General features: G+C 42.4%; 1 protein-coding gene across 2 annotated transcripts in view; it reads right to left on the bottom strand.

Moving 5' to 3' along the window:
* Positions 1-25,221, bottom strand: part of DNAJC1 (DnaJ heat shock protein family (Hsp40) member C1) — a 95,736-nt gene that overhangs the window by 34,457 nt on the left and 36,058 nt on the right. For both annotated transcript variants that reach the window (XM_077303187.1, XM_077303188.1), the window contains exons 6-8: positions 24,908-25,001; positions 12,938-13,028; positions 8,303-8,469 (exon numbers count right to left, since the gene is read on the bottom strand). In XM_077303187.1, the coding sequence (XP_077159302.1) occupies positions 8,303-8,469; positions 12,938-13,028; positions 24,908-25,001 (352 nt within the window). The remainder of the gene's footprint in view (positions 1-8,302; positions 8,470-12,937; positions 13,029-24,907; positions 25,002-25,221) is intronic.

The raw sequence follows: 25,221 nt of genomic DNA, 5'->3' as shown, positions 1-25,221 counted from the left end.
TGCAGCTCTTACTCCAGAAAGTGCCAATACAATGCTGTCATCATCATCATATTTAGATTTCTAGCCTGCCGCTCCCAATGGCTCGTGGAGGGCTACAACATGTATAAAAACCCCAATAAAACTCCACTAAAACTAACTAGAACAATCCCAAAATGTCCCGAAGCGGCGGACTAAATCTAAATAAACTCACCTACTATCCATGCCTAAAATTAGCCCCCTAAAAACAACTAAAAAGAGGTGCCAGCTCTGAACTGGCACTCCATATTCACGAGGTCGGGCAGAGTTTTAACTCCAGCGTCCTACTCTGCCGCTGCGATCTTTATGCATCTTACGAGACTGCACGGTCCCTGGAGCCCTCTCCTTGCAAGGACTCAAGCAGAGAAGCCACAGTGAAGTCTCCTGCAATGGCTTCAGGAATAAGTGAGCTTGCTTCCTCGTTTGGTCTCAGACCACTGAGGGGTTTGCTTTGGGACCTCGACAGAGGAACACATCAGGATGTGTTTCACCCCCCTACCCTGTTCCATCATGGGCAGCTTGTTGTTTAAAATCTCTGTTGAAAACGCTATTTTATAATTTGCACCTCCACTGACTCTAGCAGGAGAGAAGAGGTCTCTCAGTCATATCATGAGAAAAAAGGAGAGAAAGTTGCCTAATGAGCATTTTATTAAACCACTCAGTTGTCTTAACATAGCAGGCTACTAATGTGACACAAATACATTATACAATAAAGCCTGTGGCTCTGTAACCAGAAGCCTGTTTCTAATAAATCACACAGTTCCTTTAAAGGATTAGGTCATGCATGCAGCCATATATTTTCTACAGTGCGTTACTTTTTATTGGCATGCGAATAGACTTTACTTCACATGTTGGTACAAGTAACATATTTCTGGGTAGCTGGACAGATGTAGGTTATTAATTTTTTTTTAGGTTCAGATATTTCAGTAGTCACATTCAGAAAATATTTCCAGGTTCGCATCCTAGTAATAGGCTTAAATATAAATTACCAACTACTTATTGGAGAATCACCTCTCCAAATTAAATTTTGGCTAGATCAGCTCATCAAGGTTTACGGAGATGCAACATTTCCACAAAGGAATATTAATTTTTCCTTTTTGCTATTTCATGCAAGCCTGTTATCATCAGAAAGTTCCAATATATAATTTAATACTTCTAAAGCTTTTTTTTCCCCCTGGCGAATAGATGGGGAAGAAATAGAGGTAGTGACAGATTTTATTTTCCTGGGCTCCAAGATCAGATGGGGACTGCAGCAAAGAAATTAAAAGACGCTTGCTCCTGGGGAGGAAAGCTATTGCAAACTTAGACAGCACCCTGAAAAGCAGAGACATCACTCTGCCAACAAAAGTGCATCTAGTCAAGGCTATGGTCTTCCCAGTTGCAATGTATGGCTGTGAAAGTTGGACCATAAGGAAGGCCGAGCATCAAAGAATTGAGGCTTTTGAACTCTGGTGCTGGAGAAGACTCTTGCGAGTCCCTTGGACTGCAAGGCGAACAACCCGGTCAGTCCTAGAGGAGATTAGCCCCGACTGCTCTTTAGAAGGCCAGATCCTTAAGATGAAACTCAAATACTTTGGCCACCTCATGAGAAGGAAGGACTCCCTGGAGAAGAGCCTAATGCTGGGAGCGATTGAGGGCAAAAGAAGAAGGGGATGACAGAGAATGAGGTGGTTGGATGGAGTCACTGAAGCAGTCAGTGTGAGCTTAAATGGATTCCGGGGAATGGTAGAGGATAGGAAGGCCTTGAGGATTATTGTCCACGGGGTCGCAATGGGTCAGACACAACTTTGCAACTAACAACAATAACGACAAAAGCTTCTTTTTATGTCTAACGACAACACAGGCAGCTATAAACTAACGTGTAGTGTACGACATCTGAAGACTATTCCCTGGAGTCCAAAAATCTGCATATCACATTTCATTATAGACTGGGATTTCTTTAGCATTCTTATAGCTGCATTTTAAATTAATTGCCAATAAATGTAAAAGGACGTTTTAAAACTGCATGTTCAAACTAGAGTAAACACCCTAGAATTATAGACAAGTGCCATCAACTTGATCAACATGAGGAACAACAATGACCATTAGTCAACAATGGCAAAGGAACTATTTGACTCAGAACTTCAGATGTCAAGCCTTAATTACCCTGAAATATTCAAGGAAGGGCTATTTGAAGCATATTGTTCGTTTTGAGCCATTTTTACATGATGACGAATACCACCAGTTGTATTCCTAAGTAAGTAAAGGTAAAGGTATCCCCTGTGCAAGCACCGAGTCATGTCTGACCCTTGGGGTGACGCCCTCTAGCGTTTTCTTGGCAGACTCAATACGGGGTGGTTTGCCAGTGCCTTCCCCAGTCATCATCGTTTACCCCCCAGCAAGCTGGGTACTCATTTTACCGACCTCGGAAGGATGGAAGGCTGAGTCAACCTTGAGCCGGCTGCTGGGATTGAACTCCCAGCCTCATGGGCAAAGCTGTCAGACGGCTGCCTTACCACTCTGCGCCACAAGAGGCTCTTATTCCTAAGTACTGCCTGTATTAAAGACGGCAGAGAATCTTCAAAGCCCTTTCATCTCACTGCCCTTGCAAATGAGTGATTGCGATGAATTCTGGAAGCAGGACTACACATTCCTTAGGAGAGTTTTCCAGTTTCAGTCATGTTTTAGTTCTGTGTACAGAGGTCATCTGTCAGAGTATTACATGGGCATTTTAGTTAGCTGAAGTGCGTGCGACAGGAAAGAGATGCATGACATGCCTTGGGCAAATCTCTTCTCTTTAAAAGATGCCCTTTTCTATAACCTGAAGAAAAATTCCTTGAATCAGGTATACTTTTAAAAGGCTAGTTTCATTATTACCTTGTCCATTAAATAAAACAAAAACAGTTTTCCCCCCCAAAAAGTAAAGACAATCAGGAACATTTGGGGAAGATTTTAATTGTATCACTTTTTCCCCCCCTGCAAGAAACAAACAAACCTCATCTGCTGATATCATCACACAAACAGCAGGCAAACAGCGCAAGCATGCTCGGTTTAAATCCCACATCAAGTTTGCCAAAACATGTTCCCTCTCTTCTCTGGGCTCCAGTTAATAATATGGCAACTTGTCAGACTGACGGCAAAAAGGCATATGATTAAGTAACAACAAAGTAATATCATAAGTGCCTTAATAGTATATACAGAGCAACTAACTCATTGGACAAAGAAAGGGAGACAATGGCATTTCTATCTTGTAAGCAGCCCTTAAATCCTAGCAGCAGCCTTTCTACAATGCCGATCAAAGTAAATACTGGGTAATGATAAATACTAACTAGAAGCTCAATCCAGACATGGCAGACTGCCTGTCCTTCTCTACTCCTCAACTAGATCTATAAAGAATCCTAAACTAATTGTACAGGGAACACACAGCCGAGGAAACATAGCTGGCGACAGTCAGACACCACCATTTCCCAAGCAATTTTTAAACCTGCTATATTATTCTAAAGGTAAGATTCCAGAAAACAAGTTTGTCATTCATACTTTGCCATCAACATTGTGCTGCAATATATGTTTTGTTCACCTGCACAAACACGGGATACACTTGTTATGATCATATTAAAACTGGAAAATCACAGAGGTGATGACGTTTTTAGGGCAGTATCTAGCAAGCTATGTTGGACTCGAAATTTAGAAGAGGAAACCTCCCCCCACCAAAAAAGAACACAGGGGCTCAACAATCCTAAGCAGAGTTATAACCTTCCAAACTCATCAACTTCATTGGACCAATAAGGGTGTGACTCTGCTTAAAACCGTGCTACCAATTTCTCCCCCTCGTCCACAACTGCTATGAACCTATCCTGAACAAAACAAAATTAGTTCTGCTAAGTGAGGGCACTAACCAGGTAGATTCACTACCAACAGTTCTACACAGACCTACCCTTAACCTTGACAGTCCTGGAAGGATTTCCTGAATGACTGGGAATTAATTTTAAACATATTTTTAAAAATTTGTTAAACATGTACCGGGCAATATGACCACATATGGCAGTGGTTTTCAACCTGGGGGTCAGGACCCCTTTGGGGGTCTAACAACCCTTTCACAGGGGTTGCGGCAGGGCGAGCAACTTGGTCAGGGGGGCGACGCCACTGTTGTCACTCCTCCTGAAGAGTGACAATTTATATACAATTTATAACCAATTTACATACAATCATGAACAATGGATCTTCACTCCATTGGTCAGTAATTTTTGTGAAAGAACCCTTGCATAATTCTTTGGTTGGGGGTCACCGCAACATGAAGAAGCGTATTAAAGGTTGCGGCATTAGGAAGGCTGAGAACCACTGATATGTGGTCATGATAGCCTGCCCCTGCCCCGAAATGGCCAATGATGGGCCTGGAGGGGATATAAAGGGGAGGAGCCACAGCTAAGTGCATACCCAGCAGTGCTTCCGAACCCTATTCTGCATGATCGCGCCACTTATGGGGTTTCTCGAAGCCTAAAGAATGTCTCAAGGTTTTCTCAACAGTAAAAAAAAATGAGAAATGCTGGAGTAGAATATTTCCAGTTGTGACTGCCAGTCATCAGTGGGCCATTTTATGATTCCCCGTACGAAGGGGAAGAGCAATTATTCTGTTTTAAGTGTTGCTATTGTTGGGGAACAAATCCCCAAAGGGCTGCTTGGCTAGTTTTGTATGTGTAAACCAGATCCAAGATCAGGGGTAGTCAAACTGCGGCCCTCCAGATGTCCATGGACTACAATTCCCAGGAGCCCCTGCCAGCGAATGCTGGCAGGGGGCTCCTGGGAATTGTAGTCCATGGGCATCTGGAGGGCCGCAGTTTGACTACCCCTGTCCAAGATGCTCACAAAATTTTGAAACAGATGTGGGTAGAAATATTTGTGCCACATTGTGGTGTTTTCATTCTTTTTTGAACTGCTTTGAGAACCAATGCTGGCCGAGGAATACAAGACATAAATCTTAAAAAAAAACAGTGACGGTCTCAAGAGAAAGAAAACATGATAAAATTTGCCCAGTGTTTAGCTCCCACCATTATGAGAGTTCAGCCACTCCAAGTTTATGTAAGCCATACCAAAAGATGCTGCCTTCTTCAGATGTGTGCATCATTGTTGCAAAAAGCACCCAAGTACATCGTGTGATCTCTTCCAGGTACTTACCAAGCCTTGCTCCCCCCCCTGAAAACATTAAGATGTTAAGTTTTTATGCCGGCTGAGCAATCAAAATACCAAGTTGGCATAATTTTGAATTCATACAAGCCCCGTTAGTACGGAGAAAAATTTCTCCAGACAATCACATTTAGACAAAACTGAATTTCAATGCACAGTTCTCGCAGATTGATAGTACTGGCCCCTGGAAAGCAACAGATGAAACAGCTTTATAAAGCTCTCCGAAATAAAAATTGACATGGTTCGTTATGAGTTTTTAAAATGAGCAAGGTTTGGGTTTCCTTCACGCATTGGCAATGTATGTTCTGCAAATCCAAGATAATGGTCACTTTTGCTTCCCTGCAGTGCCCAAGACTCACTCCCTCAATGTGTGGTAAATGAATTGCTGTCAATCACAATTGCCTTATTAGACTCATGTAGAGCCACACACCTACAAATCCATCCCGCCTTTCGTGTCTTAGTAATGCCCACTTTGAAGAGCTTTTTGTTCCAGTGCCATTATTCCCAGAGCAAACAGCCCACTCACACATCCCCGGACCATCTCTGAGACCCACACATTTCAAAGAGGGAAATCAAAGATGATTTAGCGTTGCATAATATAGCAAACCGTACAGGACAGTCATAAACCAAGGAAATCATTAAGCATTTCGTATGTGCTGATCAAGCACAGCCTTTTTCAGAATGATTCCATTTAACTTTCCGAGGTACATACAGACCATGAGAGGAAGAAACAACCAATCTCAAAAGAACACACAGGTACCTTAGTCATTAGAAAGGCAACAATCAGAGAGGGGGACAGACAGACACACACACACACACACTCTAAGACAGACAGAAAAAAGCTGCAAGTAAACTGTGATGGAGCACAAATATAGCTTATTACACATATCCCTTCTTCCCTGCGCATCTCATGCATGGAGCGTCACTGAACACTTCCCAATTTGATCAGCCATGACACCTGAATGCAGGTGTCTTAGTGAACGGGAGCATTTTATTTATCACATACGGCAGGTAAACTGGAATTTGCTTATTGCACAGAACCCCCCAAGATTCTAAGGCTGTAAACCATGAATAAACTCTGATACACCAAAGTAACTGCACCAGAACACTACAGAGGAGTGGAGCTTGGTCAAAACAAGAAGTTTTACATCCAACTCAGCTCACGAAGGAAAGCGGAAAGGAGCATGAACCACTTCCCCCCTCCCCAAAGGAAAACAAGAGAGAATTGCCTCAAATACAGTACCAAACTATGGCTTAGCCAGACATGAATATATTATTATTATTATTATTATTATTATTATTATTATTATTATTATTATTATTATTATTATTATTATTATATTTATTTCCCGCCACTCTCTATGAGGCTCATGGCGGGTAACTAGTCTTACATTTTCAGTTTCTATACCCCATCTTTCTCCTCTGTCTAATCCCATGCACTACAATTCCATCCCTTCCCATTTGGAGACGAACTATATTTGCTGCTTGGTGTAGTGGTTAGGAGTGCGGACTTCTAATATGGGGAGCCAAGTTTGATTCTCTGCTCCTCCTCCACATGCAGCCAGATGGGAGATCTTGGGCTGGCCACAGCACTGATAAAGCTGTTCTGGCCGAGCAGTAATATCAGGGCTCTCTCAGCCTCACCTACCTCACAGGGTGTCTGTTGTAGGGAGAGGAAAGGGAAGGGAGAATGTAAGCCGCTTTGAGACTCCTTTGGGTAGAGAAAAGTGGCATATAAGAACCAACTCTTCTGCCGCCAACAAGTTATGATTTATGCTTGCCCTCCAAATTGGAATTTGGCTCAAGGCTCAGGCTCAGATCTGACAACAAAACCTTGTCCACATCAAGCCTCTGGCTCTCAGACTGGGAAACAGGAGGCTGAGGGACAGCAGCCAATGAATAGGCCTCTGTGCCAACACAGAAGACTTCACCAAAAGAAAACAGAAAAGGAATGGAGAGGAAATGGAGAGTGAGCATGCATTTAAGATCAACAGGGAATGAAGGCACATTTATTTATCAGAGCAAATGTAGAGTCCAGTGACATGGTATCTGAGGAAGGGTGCCTGCACACAGAAGCTTATAGCTTGAATACAACTTTGTTGCTCTTAAAAGGTGCCACTGGATTTAAAATTTGTCCTGCTGCTTCAGACCAACACGGCTATCCACTTGCGTCTACATATATTTATCCTATGGCAAAATTACACACAGGAAACATAATATACCAAGTTGATATTAGCAGCATACAGACAGATATCACAATCACACTCAATGCTATTAGTTAAATTTTCTATCCATTCAAATTGCAGCTGGGGAAAGTTCACATCTCCCTGGAAAGCATGACACTCACATTTCTATGACAGGCGAAAAATTATTGGTGGACTACACCACAATCACATTCGGGCCCTGCTATTTTGTCCTGTTTAAACAACAAGCTTGCACGTATGCCAAAACCTGCTCGTATTCTATCAGCCATCTTGCATGACTTACATAGCTAGTCAAACTCTGCAAGCCTTCCACAGATACCACGTTATGGATATCAGGTGGAAATGACTGCATCCGTGGCATGCACAACATACCAGGAAATGAATCAGTACAATGCAAGTACATGGTAGTGCTTCTTCCACGAGACTTGTGCAGATCCAAGAACCTTTTCAGCCAAACCACTCATGTACATAGTAATACTCACATGCACAGGGTTATTGTACATGTCAGATAAAACATGCACAGCCTACTACTCCTGCACAATTAAAACATAAAGGTTACTTTCAACTCTAATGATGCCTTTAGCATATGGGAGAGCTTTACATTGCTCTTCACCTTTGATATATGATGGTTCTTTGCATTTTGAGGCTTTTATGTGCTATTCCATGAGTTGCCTAGATTTGACCTATGGTTGTCAACCTCCAGGTGAGGCCTGGAGTTATTCTAGTATTGTAACTGATCTCCAGACTACAGAGATCAGCTCCCTCAGAGAAAATGGCTGTCTTGAAGGATGAACTCTATGGAACTGTATCCCGCTCACGTGCCTCCCTGCCCTCCCTGGGCTTGACCCCCAAAATCTCAAGGTATTTCCTGACCTGGAGGTGGCAACCCTAACTTGACCCTCCCCTCTTTAAGTGATACTTGCCTTCTTTTTCAGTGACTTGTTTCTGTCTTCCAACCAGTCATCCATCTGTTCTTCAATCTCTTCAATAGAAGTAGCATGGTCATAGGCTGCTACATATTCATTTGTTTCTGCCGTTGTGTATATTGGAAATTCAGGTTTTGGTTTCTTGACTTTAGGTTTCTTCTCCTCTGGGGGAAGAAAATGAGAGGGTTTTTTTAAATTTAATTACTACATGTGCCCAGAACTTTGATTCAGACAGCTACAGCATCCTATTCCTTTAATGCTGTTATTGATCTACTTAGTACATTTCATGCTGCCCGATCCTCCAAGGAGCTCAGAGTGGTGTGTATCAGTTTTCCCTCCCCCATTTCATCCTCACAGCAATCCTATGAGGCATGCGAGGCCAAAACTGTGACTAGCCTAGAGCCAACCGGAAAGATTCATGGCACAATGGAGATCTGAGAGAGAATCGCAAAGGGGAGAAAAACTTGAAAGGACCAGAACCAAAAAACCTAACTGAAAAATGGTTAGGACCCTAAAGGTTCATGTCTGAATGATATGAATTATAAAATTTTATAAACATTTATTGTGTGTTGCTTATCATAAAATTAAAAACATACACATAGGCTATTCTTGCAGCTCAGGGCAGCTACATATTTTTAACAAAACATTTATTGGGTGATATGATTATCACCCCCCACAAACACATACACACACTCTCAAAATGGCCAATGATGGGCTTGGAGGGGATGGAAAGGGGAGGGCCCCCAGGTTGGCATGTACAAAGCGATGCTTCCCAACCATATTCTGCCCAATTGTGCCGTTTCTGGAGTTTTTCGAAACCTGAAGAATGTTTCAGGAGTTTCTCAATCAATTATGTAATTTTATCATTCATATTGTACAGACATCCAACCTTTAGGGTCCCAAGTGTATTTCAGTTAGATTTCCTTGTTCTTGTCCTTACCATGGAGACTTGAATCAGTATCCCTGATGGCAGTCCATCCCTGGCCTAAGCACTGCTCCACACTGGAACTTTACAATCCGGAAGAAAGGTTGCTTCAGACAGCAAATCTTATGCACACATCTTAGGCCCTGAGCAAGCAAAGAGCTTTCAGTCTTAGGCTGTCAAGTATTCATACCCTGGGATGTTCCGGCAAACACTTAACAGCAAATTCTGTTCTCTTTTGAGTTACTGCAGCACAACTCTACACAGTCATAATAACTGAGGCAATGTACCATTACTCTTCTGATCGCTTTTATTTGTAATTGGATATCGCCAATTATCACTAATCTTTGAAATACTGTGCGCAGACAGTCAAGCGTGAAGCATCTCTGACATTTATTAATTGCTCGTACAGTTGAGGCTAGAACAGAGTTGAAAGTTGACGATCCGGTTATCTCGCAGAGTCAGTGTTGCATAGCGATGAAGAGATGGAGCTACAAACCAGGAACTCCCGGCCTCAAATCTCGCAATCTTAAGTACCCATTGAATATGGAATTTACTTCTGAGTGGACAAGCAGCCATTTGTGATCTGTGTGGCCCTACACAAAGCCCTCTCCCTCCCACTCTCTGAGTCTTCTACTTAAAGGTACGAATACCAACCCACCTTACGGGGTTGTCCAAAAGATTACATAATTTAAAATGTGTTCCCTTGTAAACCATTTTCAGCTTGGCGTACTAGAACTGCTTCCCTCCATTGTGAAGTTCCACTGTGGGGCTGGAATAATCCCTGGGACCAACCCAGCTGATGGCTAGGTCCTATTTCCAAGCAGTCAGTCACTTTTCTTTAACCTTTTCTTGGCTAGGGCCAAGGTGGGGATTAGACGGGATTTTAAACCCTTAAAAACTAAGACACCGGGGCAACAATTATTATGCTGATTACAAAGCCCAACGCAGAACGTTATAATGGAATTACCAAAGACAAGTGTTCGGTTTTTGTAATTTGATATTGGCAGAGTCTACTTCCAACGGTCTTTTTCTCAAACATACAGCAATACAGCAGCAAATTTGTCTTTCTGTCAATTCATGGACCTAATAAGCATCATTAACTCAATTAAGGCCATCTTAAATTCCAGTGCAAATCTCACTAATCACCTTCATAATATCCTTAATGCCCTACTTTCTACCACTCAGGACAAAAAAAAAATGCTGAACCCAGTTTTTAACAGAGAAAAAGCCACACAGAGATAGGACAGCTGCAATTTTCATTTCTTCACATTGCAATTTAACCTATCACTATAACCTGCAATTTAAAGAAGTCAATGGACTTAGAAGGGTACAACTCTGCTGAAGACTGCATTAGAAATACCCTAAACAGGTCAGAACACTTGCATAGTTAAAAACCTATGGAGCTGAACAGTCTGTGAGAAATATCTTCCAAAAAGACTGAATACTGATTTATATATGCACACCTCATCACTCAGTACTTTTTGGCTTGCAGGAAACTAAGAGAACTTTCCTCATTGAGTAGAATTCAAGTAGTTGAGCCTTGACAGCAATTTAACTGTAAAAAGTCATTCCTTAATGTTATATTCAGGAATTTCTCCCAAACCTTCCCTTTTTTCAATTTCAGAGACAAGCGGAGAAGGTGGTGTCCTGGGCCAGCCTCGGCCAACAGTCACCTCTTCTGAGACAGAATCAGAGTAGTCAGGGAGCTTGGTCAAGAAGCAGACCCAAAGGAGGAAACATCAGGAAGTGAGAATGCTTCCCAGCCACAGCTAGACTGCTCATTCTGGCAGGAGATGACAGAAAGAATGCAGAGACCTTGAGCCTTGGCCTTCACCAGGTTCTCCTGAACCAGTGGAGCACAGAAGGAGGAAAGAGCACTTGATCGCTTTGGAGAGAAGATGGAGCGTTTGCCTCAAGGCACAGCAGTGATCAGTGTTGGTTCCTGGAGCAGAATCTTTCCAGGATCAGGATTAAGATGCTGATAGAAAGCAGTAAGGCCCTACAACTGGAGGATGAGGAATCCACTGGGAAGAAGTGACACCTGGGTGTTGGAGATGAATCAGCAAAAGGAGGCAGGTAAAAGGAACACGCTGGGCAAGGCTCAGTGTGGAAGCAACTTTCCTCTGTGAGTTGACCCACTCAGTGAACAGAGTACTGCCTTTCCTTATTGCCTTACGCCCTGTCCTGTTTAACCTGTGCTTGCGTTTCCTGCCAAAACCTCAGACCTCATATCAAGCCTTAGCTTCCAAGCCCAAGCCTTGGACCCTGAACTCTGGGCCATCATTTCTCCCTTGACCTTTGGGACTGACTTTTGCCTCCCTAACTCTGGACTGGTTAACAGACTGTGCTCTTGCATTCTTTCTTAAATGTTATGGGTGTACTGGTGCATCCTGGAAACCATGGGTAGAGTAAAAGTACCAGGCTCTGCCCTGGATATGACAGGTGGTATTAAACCAGCTCAACACTGTTCTTTTTTTGGGGGGGGGGATCAAATTGCAGCTGACTCATGGCAACCCCACAGGAATTAAAGGAAAGAGGTGTTCAGAGGAGGCTTGCCACTGCAACCTGTGCTTCCTTGGTGGTCGCCCACCCATGTACTAACCGGGACAGAACCCATGTACCTTCCAAGATCTGATGAGAATGGACCAGCCTGGATTATCCAGGTCAGGGCCTGTTCTTCTTGCATTACCAAATATATTTCAAAGAGCCTGATTTTTAATAACAAATAAAATAATATAAAGCCAACAAACCCAAACCCACACTGTTAAGGACAAGTGTAGCTGCCTCTCCGAAATGTACAATAAAATGAGAGTCCAGGAGCACCTTTATGCTGTGCTACTTCAGACCAACATGGCTACCCACTTGAATCTCTGGAATGTGCTATGATCACAACAAACCAAAGCTGCAGTGCTGTCCTTCACAGAAACCCACCCTTCTAAGTGCACTGAGGAGGCTTTTAGAGGGTACAGCACTTCTTCGGATGGCACTCTAAGAGACCTGTGACATCTTAAAAACTAAAATGTATTATGACATTAGCATTTATAAGCCAGAGATTCTACGGGGAACCATCTGCCACGGCAATAATAATATTTTCTTAGTCTTTAAAAGTGCCACTGGACTCTTTTGTAGCTTAAACTACTCACAGCCTCCCAAAGTATTAACACAAGTTATTTATTGCAGCCAAAGGGTGTCAAAGCATTTTGATGACGAGTCCTACCAAGTCCCAAGTCAAAATATCAAAGGGGTCAAAACATTAGTTCCTAATTTCTGCATCCAGCAGGTGCGCATAATTTGGAGTGCGTTCTATACTTAAAAGTCACACTAACCTGGAACTGCTAGAAAATGCACCACCAATTATCTGAATTGCTTCCAGGCCCAAAATTAGGACAAGCTCTCCACAGCAACAACGTCTTTGAGAGCCTGTCTAAACCCTTCATTTGGAACAAGCCCACATTTCTCTGGTGCTCCCCTCAGTGATATTTGCTCATTTACTGACTCATTTGGATGCAACAACTTCTAAATAACCCAGCTCATTTGACAGCATCATTCAGCAGTTGCAGAGTACCAAACTGAACACACCAGCAACAGTTCCTCTGCAATGTGAATGGTGCCCATAACGTTGTACCCATTCAATCCCCAATTAATACCTCTTAGACAGAGAATGCTACTTTTATTATTAATAATAATAATAAGGAAAAGAAACTCACTCTGAAGTGTTTCCAGTTCAGCTCTTGCTTCGGCCTCTTCCTTCTCCTTCAGTTTTGTTTCTTTATATTCCGTATACAGTTTGCTGGCTTCCTTTAAGAGAATGTCACATGGATATTAGCATCTTAAAGCAGCTGCTGCAATGGTAGTACTTTTCACTTCAGTTTTTAACCCCAAAGATTAAATCACTCTGGGGGGAGGGGGGGAGTGATTCCTGTGTTGAATTACTCCAGCATTTAAATAATGAAATTTGTTGCACATAAAAAGAAAAACAGCAATTGTGGGACACGGAAAAATCAGCAGGATGCTACTCCAAAATGGATGGTATAGAGCGGTCTTTCTCAACTATTTATTTTATCTATTTATTTATTATATATATTTATATACTGCCCTCCTCGAAGGCTCAGGGCAGTTTACGTGAAACAAAAACGATACAGCTTGTAATAATAATGTGGTGATAACAATAAACAACATTGTAGAAAGGTAGAATAATGGGGGGGAACATTAATCTACATGTACTGAAGGTCCAGTGGGTTGGGCATATCTGTTCTTCAGACCTGCTTTTTAAGATCAAGCTACCAGCTTCCATAATTTTGGTCATCAGTATAGGCCCAGGGGCCGATTTACAGGGCTGAACTTTGGGGGGTTCAGGAGGGTTGAAGACTCAGTTTATGATGCCACCTCTTTGTTATAAAGGTAAAGGTAAAGGTATCCCCTGTGCAAGCACCGAGTCATGTCTGACCCTTGGGGTGACGCCCTCCAGCGTTTTCTTGGCAGACTCAATACGGGGTGGTTTGCCAGTGCCTTCCCCAGTCATTACCGTTTACCCCCCAGCAAGCTGGGTACTCATTTTACCGACCTCGGAAGGATGGAAGGCTGAGTCCACCTTGAGCCGGCTGCTGGGATTGAACTCCCAGCCTCATGGGCAAAGTTTTCAGACGGCTGCCTTACCACTCTGCGCCACAAGAGGCTCATACCTCTTTGTTATATGGGGATTTAAAGGGTTTTTATACTGTAATTTTTATCATTTTATTTGTGAACCGTCGAGAGACGGTATTTCTAAGAACAGTGGTATATAAATTAAAATATTAAAAAAATAAATTAAAAAATACATCTACGAAATAAAGTTCCCTGAAAACTAGAAATGTAGACCACTTGTTTCCGCGCAGAATTCCCCTTAAAGCTATGCCTCTTAAATGCAAAAAGCTATTGGTCCTAGCTTTTAATGATCATGTCTGACAAAGCCAACTAGCCCATTTGAGGCTGCGGTTAGAGCAGTAGCACCCAAATGTTCTTAGACTACTGCCCTGTTGGTTCCATAAACTCATCTCCATGCTATCTATCCACTACATTGTTTAGAATAGCAGTTTGCACAACCCACTAAGCAAGATATAATAGCAATAAAATTCAAAACCGCAACACTCAATTACACATTTCTTCCAAATCCAATTAGAACTTTTTAGCTTTAACGTATTCAGCAGAACTGATGAACTTGATCCAGTGATGCCAGCTTTTCAAAGTCTGATCATTCTTTAGCGAGATACCACATTTAGTAACTGCTTCGCTGTTTGGTAAATTCTTAATGAGACGAATGGGATTGGTGAAATGATACCGGTTTCTGGTTTAGAAGAAGAAGAAGAAGAAGAGTTGGTTCTTATATGCCGCTTTTCCCTACCCGAAGGAGGCTCAAAGCGGCTTACAGTCGCCTTCCCATTCCTCTCCCCACAACAGACACCCTGTGGGGTGGGTGAGGCTGAGAGAGCCCTGATATCACTGCTTGGTCAGAACAGCTTTATCAGTGCCGTGGCGAGCCCAAGGTCACCCAGCTGGCTGCATGTGGGGGAGCGCAGAATCGAACCCGGCATGCCAGATTAGAAGTCCGCACTCCTAACCACTACACCAAACTGGCTCTTTAAGGTTACTTAGCGGGAGTCTTAAATCGCCGTGTTTAGTAACCTGGAGTCAGCTCCTTTGCTTGGAGAGAAGTTAGACCACCACACTAAGGGCGCATTCCACAAAACATTCTGACATTTCCCACTAGATTTCACCGCTATGTAGAGGCAGACACTTGGAGTGCCATTTGACAGCATAGCCTCATAGAATGGCCAGTCGTAAATCAGTGAACAATATGGTCAAGAGGGCACACCTCCAATGCCCCTCACCCCCTTGCCTCTTAGTACCCCTCTATTTAATCCCATTATCCCTCAGAGGGCAGTACTACTACCCACTTTCAAAACCACGAGGACAGTATGTCAGACAAAGATTTCGAAGAGCCAGGTTCAAATGCCCACTCTACCATGGAAACTTGCTGGCTGACCTTGACCAGCTACAAACACTCAAGCTAACCCCCCATGCAGAGTTGTCGTGCACATAAATTGAAGGAGAGGAAAACAATGTTAGCAACTCTGGGCTCTCACTGGTGGATTCAAATAAATAAATATTATAGCAGTATGCAGAGTGGAAAGTAACTCTACTACTGAGAACTGAGATTTTTCTTCTGCAAGCTATGTTCCAAACTAGTACTTTCTATTTCAGTTCCTGTCCACAGTAGAGTATTTTAATAATATCAAGTGAACGCAATAAACTCCTCCAGGAAAATTGTGCATATGCTCCAAACTTGAGAGGATTAACTGCTACAACATACAGCACAGTTCAAGAAATGCTTTACATTAATATAGACTTAACTACTACTGAAAACTAAGGTAATCATTTTATACCTTTTAAAATGTGTGAGTAAAAGTACAGGTTCTCTTTCAGTTAAATTATTTCATTATTATGCGTCACACAGCTTGACTGTGTTGTGGGGCTGCCTTTTGCTGTTAGCAAATCACCAAACATGATTGCTTATCATTTTTCCACACTGAGTTTTGGAGATTACATCAAATGCGTGGAACTGATAGGCCATGGATGTGTTTGCCGCGGTTTCAACTTGCATGCAGTCAATCAGCATTTAATTTTAACCCCTTTGACACTGAAAGCCAATATTTAATGCTGAAGTCTGGAACAGAATCTATTATTGTTTATGCAACCATCAAGCACCAAGGGGCACCTGTCAATCTCTCTAGAGTGTCATTCATGGAACAACTAGAAGAGAAGCTCAGATAAAAAAAAAAATCAGAAAGGAGTGGAGAGCAATAGTAGCTTATCATAAGCAAAGACAGAATTATTTTTAATAAGCAAAGAGAGAATAAATTCATAAGCCAGACTAACAATTCATACACCAAAAATGTGAATGACCACTGCCTGTAAACAAAGGAAAAAAATACTCAACAGATTTCAGTGATAATATTTCGTAGCGATACACAACAGATTTAGTTACTCCATTTATATCCTGATATATTGGCTATCAAGTCATCAGACCAACACATGAAAATGTATATTAGCCCCTCCTCACAGGATAAGAGGGCCTGAAAATGGCTTGAGGGCCAAGTGGGAAAGAGCCAGGTGCATTCTGCTGTTAATGGCACAATGGCAGATTCTTGGATGGAGGGGAGGATATCTCTAGCCCTTCCCCCGGGAAAAGAGGTCCTTAGTGACTTGAGGGCCAGGACTAGCTACTCTTTCTCCAGGAAATGTGTTTGACTAATCCATAATGTTTAGGAGAGCGTGATATTTTATGACTGCAGTGGTACTTCAAATGTGGAACATTAAGGTCAAGGCAAATCCCTCTACACTCATAAATTTCATTTGAATTGTGGGGTTGGGGGATAGTTTTACAGATACTGTGGACTGCCAAAAAGATAAAGAAGCAAGTTCTAGGTCAAATCTCCCTGGAAACTAAAATGATTAAACTGGAGCTAGATTCAAGTGGGTTGCTGTGCTGGTTTGAAGTCGCAGAACAAAATTTGAGTCCAATGGCACCTTTAAGGCCGACAAAGTTGTATTCAAGGTATGAACCTTTGTGTGCAGGCATACTTCCTCAGACAAGGAAGTAGTAATCGTAAGAGTACAGCTATAAGGCGAGAGTAAATTTACTGCTATATCTGGATTCTGATTATTCCTATTTCATTGTCTAAGGAAGTGTGCCTGCATACGAAAGCTCGCTCCTTGAATAAAGCTTTGTTGGTCTTAAAATTGCCATTGTCAAGACTGTCATGACAGCAGAAAAAGTAGTAGAAGAGTCAAGAACATTTGAGCGGGTTTTCTTTTAAAGAAAGCTCTGCACTCCACTAATTCAAACTGGCTGCTGTTCCCTGGCCCTCGGGCCATGTGTTTGGCCTCAAACAGGGTCAGGGCCTTTTTAGTCCTGGCCCCAACCTGGTGGAACGAGCTGTGGGCCTTTCAGGAGCTTTCACAATTCTGAAGGGCTTGGAAAACAGAGCTCTTCCACCAGACATTTGGTTGGGGCCAATGAACGACAGAATAACACCAAGCTGATTCTCTCTTACAAGAGCCCATAACAGTCCTCCCCCGGAATAGGAGTAGCACCTGCAAGTAAGCCCATTCCAGTGTTTTAACAGAATCAAATGCATGTTATGGTTTGACTGTTTTAATCATTAAGGTTTTTGATAATATGCTCGTAATGCTGTTGTAAACCGCCCCTGAACCAGCCTTATGCCAAGTCTGGTCTGCCTAGGGCAGGATTTCCTATGGTTTCACATCACCTCGTCCTGAATTTAAGCTGGAGATTCCAGGAAGTGAACAGGAAAGCTTTTGCATACACACTAACTCCTCTACCACCGAGCCACAGTCCCCAAGCCATCTGGATTGTTTTACTAAAGTTCTGAAATGGTCAGTATCACCTACAAGGTTTTCTATCACAGCATAACACCTCTATTATTATTGACTAGTATCAAAGCCTGTTTTAAAAATGGGCAGGAAGTGGTGCTGCAGTGGGCCCTCTGGCCCCGATGGAGGCCAGCAGGCCCATCCCCCCCCCAGCTGCTTGGAGGCTGGAGGGGGGACAGAAGAACACCCAGTCAGGCAAGAAGCAGAGCCATGGCAGGCCCTATGGCTGTGAAGAATCACAATCAGCAGGCTCTTCTTCTGGCCTGCTCAGGAGGAAGAGGGTGGCGAAGCCTATGATTGGCCCTCAGTGGGGAGTGCCCTCTCCCTATTGGGAGTATATATTTCAATGAGGGCCAATTGTGTGAGTTATCCACACACCAACACAACATTATAATGGATAAAGATGTGTGATTTCACACAAAGGTGGCATGGGTCAGTCAAATCATATATTACCTAGCTTGGAACAGCAGAAAGTCTGTACACTCGTGTACTCCTGCATCCATATTTCCAGGGCGCACAGCTCAGTGGGACAGCTCTGGATACCGAGGGGTCCTTAGCTCCATCCTTGGCAGCTCAAGTTCAATTGAAATATCAGCTAACGCAGTTAGGAAAGACCCCTGGCATAGTATCTGACAAAGGGAGTTTTGACTCTTGAAACCCTGGAAATCTCATAGGTCTCTAAGTTATTACTGGGCGTGAATCTGTGCTACTGCAGACCAACACAGCTTCTCTTTGCAACCCCTGCCATAGTCAGCTGTTCGCTAACCCTCAGGGATATCTCTGTGCTACAGACTCTCAGTTCTTCTCACAGGCAAGGCCCCCGGGCTTTCCTCCCCCCTTCAGAAAAGGGAGACAAGCATTCAGAAGCACACACAAAATTACACACCGGCCACTTGGTAACATACGTGCCGGCTTCTCAATGCACCCGAAATCCATCTTAATCCACTTCCTTGTGCCTGCCACAAAATGAATTACAAGTAAAGCTCTCAAAAAATTATGCCTTGAAACCTGCACACTTGCGCACCATTTTTCTTTTAGCTCTGGAGAACTAACAGCAGATGGCATGGCAAAGAACAGTAAAATGACAATGGCTAACCTGTGGACATGCATACAAAGCAGTTTTCTGAAGTAAAGAAATACCTTAATTATTTTAAGTGCCTTCATGTATTTGTCCCCCCCTCCCAAGGCAGGGCAAAGGAAGGGGCAGGAGAGATGAAAAACATTCAGCCGGATAAATGACAATCAGATGCAGGTAAGCAGCTTTGCAACGTGATTCATGTAAAAGGATATTTCGCCTCCCCACCTCTCATGTATCTTTTAAGATATATTAAAAGGCAAAGACTCGGATCTAAATAACCTCCTGGGCAAGCAGAACATATTTCTATTTTTGTGACAATGCATGTGTGTGTGTGCGCGTGTACTGCCAATTCCTGCTCCCAGTTGCCGTCCTCTAAGTACCCCAACCCATTTTGAGGTTGAAGGCTCCCCCACAGCAATTTGTGATGATGCTCAGAGTGGTAGTGGAAAATGCTATCAAGTCACAGCTGATTTATGGCAACTCCAAGAGCCAGCTTGGTGTAGTGGTTAAGAGCAGCAGCCTCTAATCTGGAGAGCTGTTTTTGATACCTCACTCCTCCACCTGCAGCCAGCTGAGTGGCCCTGGGACCAGTCACAGTCCTGTTAGAGCTGTTCTCACAATGCAGTTTCTCTCAGCTCAGTCCCACCTACCTCACAGAATGTCTGCTGAGGGAAGAGGAAGGGAAGGCGATTGTAAGCCGCTTTGACATTACTTCAGGTACTGAAAAGTGGGGTATATAAACCAACTTTTCTTCAAGGCAAGAGATGTTCAGAAGTAGTTTGCCATGGCCTACCCTATCAGCCCTGGCCTTCTTTGCTGGCTTCCCACCCAAGTGCTAGCCAAAGCCACCCAGGTCAGGGGAGCCAATAAGTAGCCACATGCATATGGATGAAAGGCTTCTGCCCATAATGGTGAGCAAACTACAGCTGTGCTCTTTCTTAATGGTAGGCAAGCATCAGAAGAAGCTATCAATGCTCAATTTCAGGAATAGAATCTTATTCTTATTCCTTAAAATTGGACTTTGTCTAATTTAGTTGACTAAAAAGCTCAAGAGATAAACTAAACATACTCTTTCTTCCCTCATATGAAAATTATTTAATTAGGGATGAACTTGCATTTGCTAAAATCATTCTCCCCTCCCTCTCCCAGTTCAAGTTTTGAGGCAATTCAGAGCATGGCTGAATTTTCAAGAGCACGTGGGTCTGCTGCTTTACAAACAGGTAGCGGCTAGGGCTAGAAGTACTTTTCTTTCCCCGGTTACATCTGATAAACCAGCCATGCCTCTTCTTGGAAAGACAGAGATCTAGCCACAAGCCTCACTGCTTTTGTAACCTTGAGGATAAGCTCCAACAGACTCTGCATGGGGCTGAACTCAGAAGCTTTAACTGGTGCAAAATGCTGCTGTGTGCTACACCCTGCATGTTTGGGCTTCTGTTTGTTAGAAGGAGCAACAACTAGATCCCTGACAAATGGAAATCCGGCTCTGATTTCTCACTCTTAAATGTTTTGTTTATTTAGAAGACTTATTCAATTCTTATGCTCAAAGTAGTCTATATAAGACAGGGGGAAAACACAGTAAATTTGAAGCATGGTCTCCAGCTATACAAAAGCTTATCGGCCCAGACTCATCAGAGTTTTTTTTTTCTTTTCTTTAAAAAATTTTTTGCGACCTTTTCAAAACATAGAGAGGGACACCCGCCAATCTCAGTATGGAGGTCATTCCATGACACTGGATGTGACAAAAGACCCGCCCCAGCACATGTTTCAAATTATTTGAGAAAAGGTACACAGAAGAAGACCTGATCTGTCAAGCTATAATAGCATTGCGGGTTAGAGAGAGAGGAGAGTTTTTTTAAGGAAACTGATGATATCTAATACCAAATTTATGAATGACCGCGTGTGGAGGCTTTATACAAATGTCTGAACAGCACTGATGACCACACCAGACCCTATGAAAACATTCTATGCCAGTCTTCATAAATCAAAGCTATCCGTCTTTCATGTCCAACACCAAAAACAATCAAGGCCTGAGTGACTACGAGGCATACCAAAATACTAGTCACAGAGAATCCATACCACTACCATTCCCCAACCACCACCATAAGGTGAATAGCAGACTGTATACTTGATCAAGATAAGTAGTAGATGCCCCGCCTGTGTTCCCCAACACAAACAGCAGAGGAGTTATTTACCAACTCAGGATTTGACAGGCCCAAGGAGAAAGAATTGAGAGCTACAGATTAGCCCTCAGCTAGGTCAAAAATCAGATTAAAATAGTATCCTTATATACACATTAATTTTTCTATTTATGTTGTTTAAAGCCACCCTATGAAAGCCCCACCCACTTCCATCCCTCAGAGGCAAGATTTTCCCTCCGTTCTTCTTACCTGTTCTGACTGAGCAGCCCTAGTGATATGTTTTACTGAAGATCCAGGCTGCCCCACCCTATCTCAGTATGATATTTTACTGCTGGTTCAACCCAACATCCTGAGGGAAGGGTTGGAATTGCCCTGTAACTTAAACCACTGAAAACAGACTTGAGATGTTTTGAAAATCAAAATTAAACATATTTTATATTCAACATAAAGGGGGAAAGTCAGGTGAAATCAAGGGTTGAAATTTCTGAGGAAACTCAATATATATAATTCTGTGCTAAAACCAGTATATGTACAGACATTAGCTCTGATGTTTCAGGCTAATGAGAGTTTCTTATTCACAATGACCGTTTATGCACTGGGAACTTCAGTGCCCCAGCTCCCATGCAGGAGCAGAAATTGAAGGCGGATGAGGTGCCCCAGGCCAAGTGTTTTCCCGTGTGGGTGCAGGAAGAGGTGGGGCAACCTACTATGACTAAAACTCCAGCCTGCAGCCTGGCATGAAACCTCCAGTGCATAAATGGTCAATGACTTTGATCTTTATGGTGAGCAGCTTTTGTTCCAATGTTTTCCCCAAACACTCCTGTACATTTTATTTGAATATTTTAACTCTTTCGGTTTCCAGAAGGCTGGTACACTCTTTCTAGTACATAAACTCCTTCTCTTAAAACACCAGTACTTGTCTAGAGTTTTTAACTGACTCTTAAGGTTTCTTCAGGCAGTTTCTATCCATATCAGATCAGGGATCCCTTCAGAGTTACCTCCCTGTTTTGACTGGGATGGGAAATTCTTCTCTTACCAGAAAACCTTTTCTTTGGCCCAAATGGGAGTCTCCATCTAACTACCCACTCATCCTTGTCCACTTTCCCCAGTTCTCCTGTCTATTGAGCAGCTCTCAGTCACAGATGAATTCTAAATGAATTCTCCTCCTCAACATTCACTTCTAAAGTCTTTCTCTTCTCAGCTAATGCTAATCAATCAGATCTCCTGGAACAGCATGTAACTCAAGGCTTCCTGGCTCTGTGAGGAAATAACCCTCCACTGCCCTTTACCTGTTTGTACAGGTAAAGCTTTTAAAAGTGCAGTCCATCACATTGCCTTTCTCACTTGGACTCAAGGCAGATTAATTCTAATCAGACATGAACCTAACTGGATAAAACAAATAAATGGAAGAGGAATGTGAACAGCAGAATGAACTCTACTGAACATAATATAATGTGAATTGCAAATATGTATGACTATTAATGACTATTAATAAAAAATATATTATTTTAAAAAAAGAATGAGTCAAAGGATGGGATATTCAATAACAATGCAATAGGATTAGAGTTGTAGAACCAACCAGAAGTCTAAAAACAGAACTGAAGCAAAGCATAAATATTAACATGACACATTAAATGATGCAAAATTCCATAAAGGATCCTAGATTCAACAAGCTATACACAGTACCATAGACTACAATCTAAGTACTATTTTCTAAGTAATTTTGAGAATCATTTAATACAGTGCAAGTCTATTGCTTGTGCAGAAAAACCCTTTTTAATCATTCATTTTGCATAGTTTGAAGAAAGCCAGGAGTGTGGAAGCCTTCCTGACATCCTCAAGTAGTGCATTCCACAAGATGGGGGTCACAACAGTGTATGGGCAGTTGTTGATTTTTCCTATTTGTAGGTTGGCATCTGCAGAAGACCCTGGTCTGATGAACACAGCTGTTGTAGCAGTGTAGAGGGAGAGGCAGTCTGGAAGATATGAGAGTCCAAGGCCTTTAAGGATTTTGGATATGTAATACCTTACGCCGAGTCTGATAACTGACGGGCAGCCAGTGACATGCCTGCATGACAGGAGTCATAAGTATGCTCCTCCTAGCTCCTAGTAATAGCCAATGATCATGGAAGCTGCCTTAAACAGAATTAGATATTTAATCTAGAAGCTATCTGAGAGATAGCAGCACCCCGGGGTCTCAGTCAGACCTTTTATATCAAGTACTATTTTCACATAAACTAATTCTATATCACTAATCCACAGCTTCAACCTTATTTTATCATCCACCATACCCCAACGCCACTTTCACCTGAATTCTGATTATGTATGACCCACGTTCTGCAACCCCCCCCCCCACATTGTAATTTCCCTTGTAGTCCCTCCACCTTGCCATTTGTAACTATTACTATATATAGATGATAAATATATAAAGAGAGAGATTATATCTATACTGGGAGACCTGTACCTGAGGGTCTATAGTTGTAATTTATCGCTCTTCTTTGGTGACTGAACTTCACCCTTACCAGAAGAGAATGTCCACAGGGCAGCTGCTTACATCAGAAGTGAGGACTCTGAAGCAATAGTGGCTAAGGCTTAGTATAAAAATGCAGGCATTAAAGGATATTAATGATGGGTGAATCCAAACCTTAACCCATCTCTCCCTCACCTTTGTGTCTGCAACAAAACGCAGTTTGTGCAGAATAAAAGCAGCTGGGTTGAGCTGTTAAATAAGTTGTTGTTCTTAAGTTGGCAACAAAAGAAAAAGATCCTTGAGAAAGGCGGAGCCATGGCACTTGGATAGCTCGAACACTTCGAGCTCCTGTTCCACTGAGGGTCAATCGCTGCTGTGATTGACAGAATCGGGTTTTGGGTACGCTAACCCACCCACAATCTTCTCAGGGATTCCTTGTGAATCTCTGGGGCCTCTCTGTTCCGCAGGGAAATTAATCTCCCACTGGAACGTAAGCTCAGTGTGCACAGGGTCCAGCAAGCGCCGTCCGCCATCTTAAAATCTTTTCCTCCTTTTCCTCCTTTTTCAACTCTGCAATCTACAAAAGAAAAAGATCCTTTTCCCATCCTAGTCCTACCTTCTCCTGGAGACAAATGCATCAGTTTTGTAATCCTTGATTCTTTCTATCTTTATAATATGGAACTACAATTCTTACAAAATACAAAGCTTTAGCAACCTAGATATTAAATTAGCCTTTTGCTTACTGCAAACCTCTATCATATTTAATCTTGTGTTGCACATTAAAACCGCTTTTAAAGCTTATGAAGTCAGCAAAATAATGAGATCTGCAATTCGACAAAGGAGAAATACTAACAGTTGCTGAAGCTAGATTTACCCTGTTTGAAAATATAATTGTATTTAATTTCCTTCTTATTGAAACCTGAATTGTCCTTTCTATATTTTTATTACTCATGCAGCACACATTTTAAAGAATATGAAAGAAAGCTTCTTCAACACCTTTCTGTTACCCCCAAAATGCAATTTTAGACATGGGAATTACTTATTAGAACTTTCAGCGACTTCACCATTAACGAATGCTAAATATACTGACTTCTGCGAATCTCTCTCCCCCCCCCCGCCCACATATACACCTGGATCATAGGCCAAGACCCACTGTTTGTTCTACCCCTTTGTTTCTTTTTTCTATCATTTCCACTGTTTCTGACCCATACTGACTACAGCTGCAGCAGAGGGATTTTATTGGGTTTTTGTGGTTCATTTTTTTATTGTGATAATGTTAGATGTTCAAATGGTTTTATGGTTGACATTTTATTGTCATGTTGTGAACCTCTGTGAGCCTGCTTTTGCAGGTAAATAGAAATAAATAAATAAACATATCCCCCTGTGCCTGAAATAGTTATCCTGCCAATAAATAAAATGTAGGATGGCATACAATGGCAATATAACAGATGTGAGAGTATTATTTTTAAAATCACAAAATGAAGAAAACAATCTTATACAAACAAGAGCTCCCCCCCCCCGCCCACCAAACTTTCCACACACGGCCTTGGATTTTTACCTGAAATAGCTGCGGCAGTGCTTTTACCGTCAAACAGAACCATATACTCAGCTTACAGGGAAGTAAGTCTCGCCACTGTGGTTTCTCTAGTAACCTAGAGATGGAGAGGGGGGGGGGAAGTTTTCAGAATTTTTTTTTTTATGTTGCATAGATTCCCACAGAAATCTATACAACCAGGAATGTAAAGTGCTAAGTAAGTATCAATCCATCATGGGGATATATAAATATTTTCACATGCAAAAAATTTTTCACCAAGCGTCTTTTACCCTCCCTCCCAAGGCAGCCTAGAAAGAGAGAGAGAGAATATCTTGGTG

This window comes from Paroedura picta, chromosome 11 (genome assembly GCF_049243985.1).
Source record: "Paroedura picta isolate Pp20150507F chromosome 11, Ppicta_v3.0, whole genome shotgun sequence".
Taxonomy (NCBI): Eukaryota; Metazoa; Chordata; class Lepidosauria; order Squamata; family Gekkonidae; genus Paroedura; species Paroedura picta.
Note: the sequence above shows the minus strand (reverse complement) of the source record. Positions and strands in the feature narration are given on the sequence as shown.